Source organism: Hyperolius riggenbachi, chromosome 1 (assembly GCF_040937935.1).
Source record: "Hyperolius riggenbachi isolate aHypRig1 chromosome 1, aHypRig1.pri, whole genome shotgun sequence".
In the NCBI taxonomy this organism is placed as follows: Eukaryota; Metazoa; Chordata; class Amphibia; order Anura; family Hyperoliidae; genus Hyperolius; species Hyperolius riggenbachi.
This window is the reverse complement of record NC_090646.1, coordinates 579,308,637-579,320,703: the sequence shown is the minus strand read 5'-3', so window position 1 is coordinate 579,320,703 and position 12,067 is coordinate 579,308,637. Positions and strand designations below refer to the sequence as shown.

At 40.7% G+C, this 12,067-nt stretch overlaps 1 protein-coding gene across 2 annotated transcripts in view; it reads left to right on the top strand.

Moving 5' to 3' along the window:
• Positions 1-8,553, top strand: part of ZFYVE16 (zinc finger FYVE-type containing 16) — a 68,049-nt gene extending 59,496 nt beyond the window's left edge. For both annotated transcript variants that reach the window (XM_068248042.1, XM_068248035.1), the window contains 2 exons: positions 605-772; positions 2,371-8,553. In XM_068248042.1, coding sequence (XP_068104143.1) covers positions 605-772; positions 2,371-2,532 — 330 coding nt within the window. In that variant the 3' untranslated portion in view covers positions 2,533-8,553. The remainder of the gene's footprint in view (positions 1-604; positions 773-2,370) is intronic.
• Positions 8,554-12,067: the final 3,514 nt, after the last annotated feature.

Sequence of the window (12,067 nt, the reverse complement as noted above, 5' to 3'; positions counted from 1 at the left end):
AACACACCTCGAGTTCTCTTTAACCTAGGATTGAGAGAATTCCTGAAGTGATGCTAAGTAGTGATGTATACATTTCACTGGCTCATCTCTTTTTGTTTACGGTTTCAAATTCCTTTCACTCTTAACTGTCACCAAATCTGACAGCAGAGTTAACCATGAGGGGAGGGGGAATTCCCTCATACTACATCGGTTAACTCTGTATGTGAGAAAGCTCTCAGCAGCTGTTTGGTTCTTTTATTCTTTGTTGTGAACAGCAGTTTTTTTTTTTTTTTTTCTTTTAATTGCAAACCATTTTTATTCATAATTCAAAAAATGTTATATTTGAAGAACATAAAAGGGGCTGTAATGTTTAGAACAACATGTTATACAGTGCTTTATGGTAACAAATGAACAAATAATGAAGAAAAAGATGCAAGACCTTTATCTGTTGACGTTTGTTTGAAGGATAATTTGTAAATATTTCCTTTTTGGGATGTTTGAACGTCTTGACATTGGGTTAAACTTCTGTTAAAATTAAGTTTGCCCAAGTAGAGCATTTCCTCTTCTTTTAGCAAAATGCTGAAAAGTTTTCTGTTATATTTGCCTTTTTTTTTTTTTAACCTAGGTATTTTACATACTAAGAGAGCGTGAACCAACCAGCACAACAGCTCATGTTCAGTTTGCTAAAGAAATTGCCACAGCGTGTGGAGCGGCTTTGTGTCCACATATCAAGACCCTGAAGAACAGTGGCATGAATAAGATAGGGCTCCGAGTCTCTATGGATGTTGACATGGTATGTAACTAAAACCCAATCTGAAATGCTCTTGAAATGGTGCACTGAATATCTAAGGTAATCAGATCGAAAATCTGAAAATGTAAAATACATGTAAACACATACAAATATAATGTACATTTCCTCCAGAGTAAAATGAAAGGTTAAATTAATTTTCTCCTATGTTGTTGTCACTTACAGTAGGTAATATAAATCTGACAGAACCGACAGATTTTGGACAAGCTCATCTCTTCATGGGGGAATCTCAGGGTTTTCCTTCTTTTCAAAAGCACTTGGTTAATGGCAGTTGCTCAGTCCAACTGCCAAAAAAGTGTGCGGCAAGGCTGGCCAGCATTTTTGTATAAAACCTTTTCAGGGAGTATCTTTATAAAGTATAAAGGCCATGCTGAGCATCCCCCATGAAGAGATGGACTAGCCCAAAACCTGTCTTTTTTTCTGTCAGATTTCTACTACCTACTGTAAGTGTCAGCAACAAAGGAGAAAAGTCATTTATGGCTCATTTTACTCTGGGAGAGATGTACTTCTGTATATGTTTACATGTATTTTAAACTTTATGATTTTCGTGATAGTTGTCCTTTAATATTTCGGAATATTGAACCCTTAATATTTGCTATTGTATTTACTTTATGTCTCAGTGCTGCTAGTTAAAGTGTTCTTAGAAGGAACATAAATGTTTTATAATTGAGGCTCTGCTTAGTAATGCAATTCACTGGCAATGTACATTTTAGCTTTATTTTAGAAGTCTTTGCATGTTTTCTCCCGCTAATAAATTATTCATCATAGTATGCCGAAGTGCTGATAAAAATATACAGTGGTATGATAAGCAGTGCAGAAAAGCAAGAGAGAAGGGAAGGAACACCTCAGAAGCATTTTAGAAGCATTTTAAAGAGGAAGTTAAAGGGAGTCTGAAGCCATTTTAAAAACAAAAAACTACTTCCGGTTCCGGCGCTGCGGGAGATGGAAGCATAAACCCGGAGCTCCGTCTTGCCCGCTAGAAAAAAAGCTGTTCCCTGGTCTTTTTCGAGCCACTATACTTCTCATACATGTCAGAGCAGCAAGAAGAAGCGACAAAGGTCAAATATGTCCTCCGAGCGCGAAAAGCGCCAAACGAAACCCCCCAAACAACGGCAGAAGCCCGGGCCTAAAGGGAAGACACAGAACCTCGGACGCTGAGCAAGATGATCTGGCCTACTCTATGCCAGTAATAGATTACGCTCACTTAGCCCACGAGGTGGTCAAACTTCTGAAGCTGGAGCTTACTGCTACGATCGCCGAAGTGATGGAGGAACAGCTTTCACCCATTAAAGCGGACTTAGCTGCCCACGCTACATGGATCACCCACGTCGAATCTGTATGCATGTTTTTGTGTGCATGAGATTTGTAAGCTCGGTGTGACGACGCTGCAGCACCTTACAGATGTTGTGTATACAGCACCAGGGAAAGTATGGTTTTATGCTATTTTAATAAATGTTCATTTGTTTTTATGCAAAAGATTTGTATTGAATTATTACTATAACTCTTGAGGTTGAAGCGCAGATTAAGAAAAACTGTTTATAATTCCATAATATACCGTTTGCTAATTTTGGCCTTGTTTCTAGGTTGAGTACCGAGCAGGCTCTGGAGGCCAGCCTCTCCCACAAGTGTACCTGAATGATCTGGATAGCGCTCTTATTCCTGTCATCCACAACAGGACCTCGGACAGCAGCCTCTTGCCTCTGGTGATGGAACTCATCTTTTACTTGATAGAAAGCCTGAGTTAGCCCGAACTTCCACACACAGCTTATGTATTATCACAGTAATTGGTCAAATTGGCCCTGCAGACTTTGTAAATTCTTCACCAGCTTCTCAGTGAACCGATCTCCATGTGAGGAGAGCAAACGTTGTGATAACTCTGCGCTGCCTTACGCGAAATGGCAGACTTACACTTTCAATCCCCACACCATGTTATGTGCATGTCCAAATGTCCACATCTGTTATCCACACAAATCAAAATATGCATACATAGCCACAATTAGAGTAAGGGCCAGGCTACTAGCTATATAATGCATACAGTGAGTTATTAACTGCTAGGAAGTTTAAGAAAGAATTCCAGCCTAAGCTTTAAGCTATTGATGCACTTCAGAAGCTAGGTTTGTATAGCTGTCATAGGTTTGTTGCCGCCTGTGTCACAGATACTGAGATACTCTTCTCGGGATAGGAAGTTGGTAGAGATTGCCATGAAAGGCACAGGCCTCATAAAGAAACTGACAGGATCCAACCCTTCTCTACTTTTATTCAAAACTGAAAAGGTTTAAACGATAGAACACTTTAAATACATAAGCATATATTATAATCAAGATGGAAGCTGAATATGCAGTCTCACCCCCCCCCCCCCCCCCCCCCCCTCTCTGATAGCACTGTGTGCTCTATCTACAGTATGTGATATGAAGTTGATTATTTAACAGGAAATGTAAATGCTTTTACAGGGCAGGATTTGATTCAGCGATAAGCTTGCTAATACCTAGAACACTAAATTTCTTCTCACCTTGTAAATAAATGCTTACAGATTTACTGCTTGATGCCATATAATATGGTCTTATGTATGTTTTTTCCACTAAAGTCCAGTTTCTGTTCCTCGCCTAGCAACCAGTCAGCTTCAGTCCTTTTTTTTTTTTTTTTTTTTTTAATCTTGTCGCTAGGGCAGCTTAGCTCTTTGCAGTCAGGCATTTCATACATGTCCCGGACTGTACTAATGGCTATTAAAGTGTAAGTATTCCTATACAGTACTTAGATCCTAAGTCCAGGCAAAAAAAGAAAGCAAAACTTTAACTGGTCCATAACGTTTTGTTACACATTTAAGTTATATTAGAGCAACCATATACCCTGAACAGTGTCAATTACTGAGTTGCTGGGCTATAAAGAGCAGCGCAACTCAAGGTTAATCAAAGATTCATCTGAGATCTGCTGGAAGGTGGTAAAGGAAAGTGGGCTTGCAAGTACCCCTAATGCAAGTCAGTATAGTGACCATAAGGCACCAGGGCCATCTCGAAAAGTCACAGCAACTGCATGTCATTGGCTGAGCAGTTTGAATGCATGTCATTGGCTGAGCAGTTTGAATGCATGTCATTGGCTGAGCAGTTTGAATGCATGTCATTGGCTGAGTAGTTTGAATGTATAAGTACAAGAAGGCAGAAATTGATGTTTTCTTGTAAGCCAGATGGTCCAGTTTAGAAATCATCAGGTATATTTAAAAAGATAGGGGAAATGTACTCCCACTGTCCACAATGGGGAAAAAAATCATTGTTTATATCTCCCTCATTAGTATTGAGGCTGTACTTAAATACATGGCTCTCAGGATTGTCCATTGTTGATCTCCTGTATAGACGACATAAATACAGTAGAATCTCACTATAGTAAACGCGGTCCTCAGGTCCCAGCAAATGTGTCTGTATAAATATACAATGTATGGCCAATTCTGATATAGTAACTACTTTCCTGGGGCCCTGGAGTTTACTGTAAAGGGATTCTACTATACATGTAAGTGGCCATCTTAATCACAGAAGCGGCTTTAGGCCTGGGCAACAAAAGTAAAAGATTTAGCATTGAGATTAAAGAGATTTAGCAGCCTGGTAACTTCTGCCTTGTTTAAAAGCAGAGAACTGCAAAGGAAGGAACTTCATGAAAATGGAAAGAGTACTAGGTGTGAATACATTCTTCCCTTAGAGTGCTGTTTTATTGCTTTATTTGTGCAATAAATATGATAATTTATGACCTTTTTCTGATTAATGTGTATGCCAACCTTCCAATCATACTGCTGGATCAGTTTCCCCCAACAGATAAGCTGAGCTTGAAGTCTGGCTGGGAAATTAAGGCTAGCAAATAAAAAGCCTAGTGCTGACAAGGCCAGCACTGCCCAGCATGTCTTACCTGCCGGGCTTTCGTTTTGCATGCATGGTATATGTGGCCTTTTCCTCTTCCCTGTAGGGAGCTGTGATTGGTTGATTATGACAAAAAGAACTTTGGTCAGAGCTCCAAACTGATTCTGGGGAGAGGCTACATACCCACTATATTAAAGAGACTCTGTAACAAAATGTTTAGCCTTATTTCTTCTATGCTATAAGTTCCTGTACCTGTTCGAATGTGGTCTGTCTTACTGCAGCCTTTCCTAGTCTAGTTGCACAGTGGCTTTATTATCTCTGTTATATAATCTAATCTTCTTTCCTCTGACTGCTTTGTCGGGCTCAGGCACTCAGGCAGGAATGTGCTGCTCTGTTTGTTATGGGATAGAAGCTATACACACCCTCTCCACGCCCCATGCAGGCTCTGTGTGAGTCACAGACTGAGCTCCTTTCAGCCTATCACAAGCTGGTTAGCAGCTATGTCTTTTGTTTGTAAACACTGCCTAAAACTGGCAATTACAAGTTAGGATTGCAGCAGGGAGTGGCAGAAAATGGCACAGAGGGGCCCAGGAGAACATAATGAATAGAATGGTATGCTTTTTATTGTAAGAATTTTTAGAGTACAGATTCTCTTTAAGAAAGCTCTGGAAGGTAAGACACAGGGTAGTGCTGAACACCCTTAGCACTAGCTCTGGTGTCTGTCTCTATGTTTAAATCTTTACATGGGTTTAAAGAGACCCTGTAACAACCCCCTCCCCGCCCCTCGGAAGGGGGAAGCCTCAGTGTAGATTGGGGGAATCCAGCGCTGGCTCCCCTGAAAATCCCTCTACAACTCCTGCCAAGGGTGAACCTGCGTGAGTAATTACCTACCGTGATTCTGTGCAGTAGCAGCTCTCCGTGCGGGTTAAGGCAAAAATAGCCAATCCCGATCGTATCTGCTCTACTGCGCAGATGCCGTGGAGTTGCGTTCTGCACAGTAGAGCGGATAAGATTGGGTTCGGCTATTTCTGCCTTAACCTGAATGGAGTGCCACTAGTGTGCCTGCACAGGATCGCGGTAGGTAAATATTTAACCCGCCGCTGTTTAGGGGGCTGCAGCGCTGGATTGCCGGGACACCGGAGGACGGGGGAAGCCTTGTTAGGGGTTCCCTCTCCCGAGGTAAGTATCCCCCAGTGTTTTTTTTTTTTTTTCTCTTTACAGGTTTTCTGTACTGCATATTTAATATCGTGAAGTAAAGCATTTGGCTGAATTGAATCCTCTGTGTTTAGCAAGGGGAACCTTTAGGAAGTTCCTAATTCTGTTAGACCACAGGGACAAAATAAACTTTCCAAAAAATCACCATATTCTTTGTTTTTTGGAAGATTCATCATAGTGAAGCCGAGGATACAATGATCTGCTTTCATTTGTACTTCTAATTTAAAGAGACTGAGTTGCAAATGGGTATCTGAAAGAATCTCAGTTCCCTCCCATTTTTTTATCCCAATTGAGGGACCTATATTGCAAAAAAATGTAAAATACATACATATTGTGCATTTATCCCAGATTAAAATGCACTATAGATTCCCTATCTCCCCTGCTGCTGTCACTTAGTCATGTAAAATGCAAGAAGTTAGTTCCCCTGACCCTGTCCGCTTGTTTGGTGCTAAAGTGTGTTGTTCAGGAGTATTCGGGTGTTCTGAATTCGAACACCAACGCTAGAGTCCTCCTTTACTACATGGAGGGGTCTTGTACAGATTGACCACTTTAAAGGCCAACTCCACCCAAATTTGGTACCTGCTCTGTCAGTGGGCTGTATCGTACAGTAGAGTCTTGTATCTCTTGAAGATTCCAGTGATGAGATTTCTGCTTGGTTTATCTGCTTCTTCCATAAAGTCAGAACAGTAATGATGCTTTCTCATAGCTGGCTTCCAGGGTTACTTCTTTACATCACACAAACTGTCATAGGAGGATGTACAGCTTGTCATCGCAGGTTTGTGTCGACTGGTTCGGTCATTGGAGGCTCTCACCCCTATTGGTTGGCACCTTTCCCCAGAGGCTGTTGTATTCATGCATATACACCCCCACCTAAACAGGCATATACCTTATGGTTTAGTTGCATTGTACGTTAAATGTAATAAAAAAAAAACTTATTGTGAAATAAGGGTGTGGTTTGTTGTGGAATGTTGATGGGTGTCATTTAGGAATATTTTGGTTTGTATTTACTTAGATTTAAACTTAGCTCCACCATGACTTATGGTTGTCTTAAGATTACTAAAGCAAATGGATAAGTCACTTAATTACCTCACCTCAGCATAGGTAGATCTCACCATCAATGCATATTTTACTGGTATAAATGGAGACTATGGTAAACTACTCTAGATTGGTTTGGAAGACTCAGGCCTCTTTTTAATAGTGTCCACCTGGGCAGGGGGACTGGTGTATATAATGTGGAGCGTTCCTCTGGAAACATGTGGTGTGACAGAAGCTGGTGTGGATAGGTGTAGTTTGGGAGGCTCTGGTCTCTAGGATTTACCATCCATGTATATTTATATGGTTGAGAGACACTAGCATACATGATGGAGCATCTATGTGGATAGGTTGAATTTCGGGAGACTCTGGTTTGTCTACCTGATGAAGTGAGCATCCATCTGAATAAGTGTGGTTTGGGAGACTACATGGTGTAGCATCCATCTGTACAGCTTGACACCATCCTTGAGAGTCAAAGGATTATACACGCCGATGGTCCAGCGTTGGCGGGTGCAGGACTGGAGCAAGTGGAAATACAATACAATACAATACAAACAAGAAGGGTCCTCACACAGCTATTCTGGAACTGGGTTTTATTGTTCCATTTCCAGATACATCATCCGACCATTAAGCAGACAACCGTTTCAGGGCCTTGCAGGGTACTTTTTGTCAGGGCACAGTACAGATCATAATGTTGACCTTCTGCTCTGTACTGTGCCTTGTTTGTATTGACAGCAAAGTCCCAGGTATTCGACACCAGCGGGGATTGCCTGATGCCTGATACACGTGCTTGTTGGTTGCCGTAAAAGCACAAACTTCCTTCATGAAATACATGATGAACCTCCAGCAAGACTTGCAACCTCACTGCAGCTCCTATTGGCTTTGCGGCTTCCTCCGTGCACAGAAGCCAGTGTGTCACCTGACCCACACCAAGTCACAAGACATGCCGACTTGTGTGCACTTTGCTGCATTTGTGTTTTACCTGTGACAAGTGCAGCATATGAAGAGATCTAATCTCTGAGGAATAGGACAAACTTACATATGACAACAATTTGCAGCGACCACACAAGTAAAAGTACCCAGTATGGGTGGAGATGGCCTTTGATTGATTTGGTTGTATTGTTTTTTGATAAACCATTTGTTGTGCGCACTATTTCCTATGGATTTGTTGGTTTTGTCCCTCATATCAATCTTCCTATTTGTCGCATACGGTTTCCTAGCATAAACTCACGCTATACAGTTCAGCTTAGCTTGTTGCATTGCCTAAGCGTTCCTAATGAACCATTAATGTTGCATCTCTTGCCTGTATTATGTATTTCTTTTTTTTGTGGTTTTGCAATGTGTCCCTTCAGTAAAAGAGGAAAGGAAACAGCCTCTTTGAAACCAAAGGGTTCATTTTAATAACTTTATATTGAAAGAAGCTCTATTTAGATATCCTATTGCTACAGGGAGTAGATGCTGACTATACTTTGTATGTTTATAATTACACGAGCAATAATTTAGAAATGGCACACATATATTTTTCTATGACATTAAATTCTATGATGTAACGCATCTAGTTCAGTCTGCTGTTTAATAGATATGTGTACATTCATGTCAAATGCAACTTGTAATGCTCTTTGACGCATCTGAAGTGAATAGCTGAATTCTTTGTATTAAAATTGTGTTTTATCTGTGTATTGTGTTCAAGCTAAAAAAAAGGTGTATAACCACAGATTCTGTAACCAAGCAAGTCACTAAGGAAAGTCATATTGGGGGAGACATCGGGAACGGCATGCACAGAACCATCTTTTTGTAGACAGTTGTATGCCTTCCTTTGGGGGTTTCCAGCCACTTGAGTAACTTTATCCAAATTACAGTGTTGCTCTTATGCAAGAGTCACTCTGGGTCTCAAACCAGTTCAACAAGTTAAAGGGAAGTTTTAAGTGACATGATGAGGTAGACGTGTATGTACAGTGCCAGGCACACACATATGCTGTGCTGCTTTTCTTCTTTCTCTGCCTGAAAGAGTTAATACTCAGCTTTCTCCAGCTGGGACCCAGTTGGATTATAGTGTCCCTTATGCCTTGTACAATCAATGCAATTTACCGTCAGATGGGTTGAGTCGATTATTTCTGTCAAGTCTGATCTGATTTCTGATCGTTTTTCAGATCGATTTTTGTATAGAAGTGATTTGAATTCCGATCTATTTTCTAATCAGACCTGTCAGAAATAATTTGACAGGAAATTGCATGGTGTGTACCAGGCATTACTGATAAGGAATTACAGCCATAAAATACAATGCTCTCAGAAGCCCAGTTCTCGGCCAGGAGGTAATATATGAACTATTTACAATTTTTTATCTATTTGAGCGCTCTGAGACATGGATTCAGTCTGAGTTTTGAGACAAACCAATAAATCTGCTTTAAGTTTGTAAACCTAACATAAAACTGTGGGATATATGAAGTCCATCTTTACAAGTAGGAGGATGGATACAATTGTTTATCTCATCACTTTTTCACTTAAAGGAATACTATTTAAGTATCTCAATTTCTGGAAGCAGCATTAATCAATATGGCAATATGAGTCAGAACGAACACAGCATATGCTTCTGCTGTGTAGTGTGTCTTTTTATAATATACCTTGCAGACAGCGTCCCCTGAACAAACTGACGGCGACGGGTTATTGGGGCAGACCATTATGCTAGAGGTGATGCCTCTTGCCGAGTGCAGCTGTGGACTATACTGTTTTATGCTCCCCAACATCAGTGCAAGTTATCCAGCATGTTACTATGAGGAGGGAGAGACAACAGCTCTCCCTCCCTCTCACTCCAAGTCTGCCCGGCCAATAACACCATGCTTACTTGTCCCCTTCTGCTTGCGTGTGAAGAGAATCGTCAGAAGTTTCCCTTCACACTAGTGAAGCCCGGTTCATGAGGGATTGGCTCATTTGAGCCGGTTCTTTCCTGTGAGTCGAGTGATCCGACTCATCACGCTGAACCGAATCAGTTCAGTGAATGAGAAAGACACTGAACCGAATCAGTCCAGTGGATGAGAAAGGATTACTTTCTCATCCACTGGACTGATTCGGTTCAGTGTCTTTCTCATTCACTGAACTGATTCGGTTCAGCGTGATGAGTCGGATCACTCGACTCACAGGAAAGAACCGGCTCAAATGAGCCAATCCCTCATGAACCGGGCTTCACTAGTGTGAAGGGAAACTTCTGACGATTCTCTTCACATGCAAGCAGAAGGGGACAAGTAAGCATGGTGTTATTGGCCGGGCAGACTTGGAGTGAGAGGGAGGGAGAGCTGTTGTCTCTCCCTCCTCATAGTAACATGCTGGATAACTTGCACTGATGTTGGGGAGCATAAAACAGTATAGTCCACAGCTGCACTCGGCAAGAGGCATCACCTCTAGCATAATGGTCTGCCCCAATAACCCGTCGCCGTCAGTTTGTTCAGGGGACGCTGTCTGCAAGGTATATTAAAAAAAGACACACTGCGCAGCAGAAGCATATGCTGTGTTCGTTCTGACTCATATTGCCATATTGATTAATGCTGCTTCCAGAAATTTGAGATACTTTAATAGTATTCCTTTAAGTTTTTCTTAAAGAGACACTGAAGCGAAAAAAAATATTATGATTTGTATGTGTAGTGCAGCTAAGAAATAAAACATTAAGATCAGATACATCAGTCTAATTGTTTCCAGTACAGGAAGAGTTGAGAAACTCCAGTTATCTCTATGCAAACAAGCCATTAAGCTCTCCGACTAACAGACTAAGTTAGTCATGGAGAGGGCTGTTATCTGACTTTTATTATCTCAACTGTTCCTGGACTATTTACTCTTCCTCTGCTAGAGGAGAGTTCATTACTTCACAGACTGCTCTGAAAGAATCATTTTGAATGCTGAGTGTTGTGTAATCTGCACATATTATAGAATAATGCAATGTTAGAAAAAACACTATATACCTGAAAATAAAAGTGTGAGAATATTTTCTTTGCTGCTAATCTTCTAGTAATTATTCATAGTACACAACCAATTTATTATATCATATATTTTTTTCGCTTCAGTGTCTCTAAGTATTTGCCGTGTACACAGATAAAAAAATTATTATACTATTAAATGTATGTCATCCTGACCTGAAAGTATTGTACTGGAGGGAACGTTAGGAAACCGTTTTTAGTCTTAATATGTGAACTGCTTATTTGAATGCATTGCACAGCAATGAAGGAACTCATTAGTAGTTTTCCATATGTGGCAGAATAGAACTTACTGTGTTTGAAAAACTACAAAGCAGCCAAGGCATTTACCCACAAGCTCCAGAGATGGATTTCAAACTCTGTATGAACAACCATTCCAGAGGCTTAGATTATGTCTAAGAGACTTAGGAGTACAAATGAGTACAGATGCATTGCTAGCCTTAAGGCTAGTGGCTCATTCTGTTGCTCTGGAGGTGGGTAGAGGGACAACAAGGAGGGTAAGGAAAGAGAACAGTGGCTCCTACTCATGTTCAGAAGAAATGATCCAGCAGACCAGATCACTTGCTGATCCATCAGGGGGTGGGGGTGGGGATATGGGGTAGGAAGATCAATAGATAACCGCTTAAAAATAGTACAACATGGCATGGAATACTTATTTGGCAAATTAGCTAGTTAACCTTTCCCAGGGTTTCTTTTAAACTCTTCATTATTCAGCACAGCAAGTTAAGAGTAGTAGAATTAAATCAAGCCTGGTGTGAGAAAACTCTTTTGGTTTGATATGTGTTAGAAGAGGGAAGGCTCTGGATAACATAGTCTCCCCGTTCTTCCGTCTGGGCTGTCATTCCTGCTGTCCTCCTGGAACAGACTGGCTGGAGGGACCGGAAGGTGCTCTATACTGTCCAGAGCCTTGTCTGTACTGTTACTACCAAACCTGAAGGGATTTTTCTCTTTTCAGGTTTACTTTAAATGTAAGACTCTTCTGAAGATGGTCTTTAAATACCTAACTTATCTGAATCGTTACTTTGGATGCAGAGAACCTGAGTGCCACTACTGCACACAATGTTTTTAAAGTGACACTGAAGTAAAAAAAAAAAAAACCTTAATATAATTGGTTGTGTAATACGGTTAATTAATAGAACATTAGCAGCAAAGAAAATAGTGTCATATTTTTATTTTCAGGTATATAGCTTTTTTTTTTTTTTTATAACATTGCATCATTCTCTAATAAT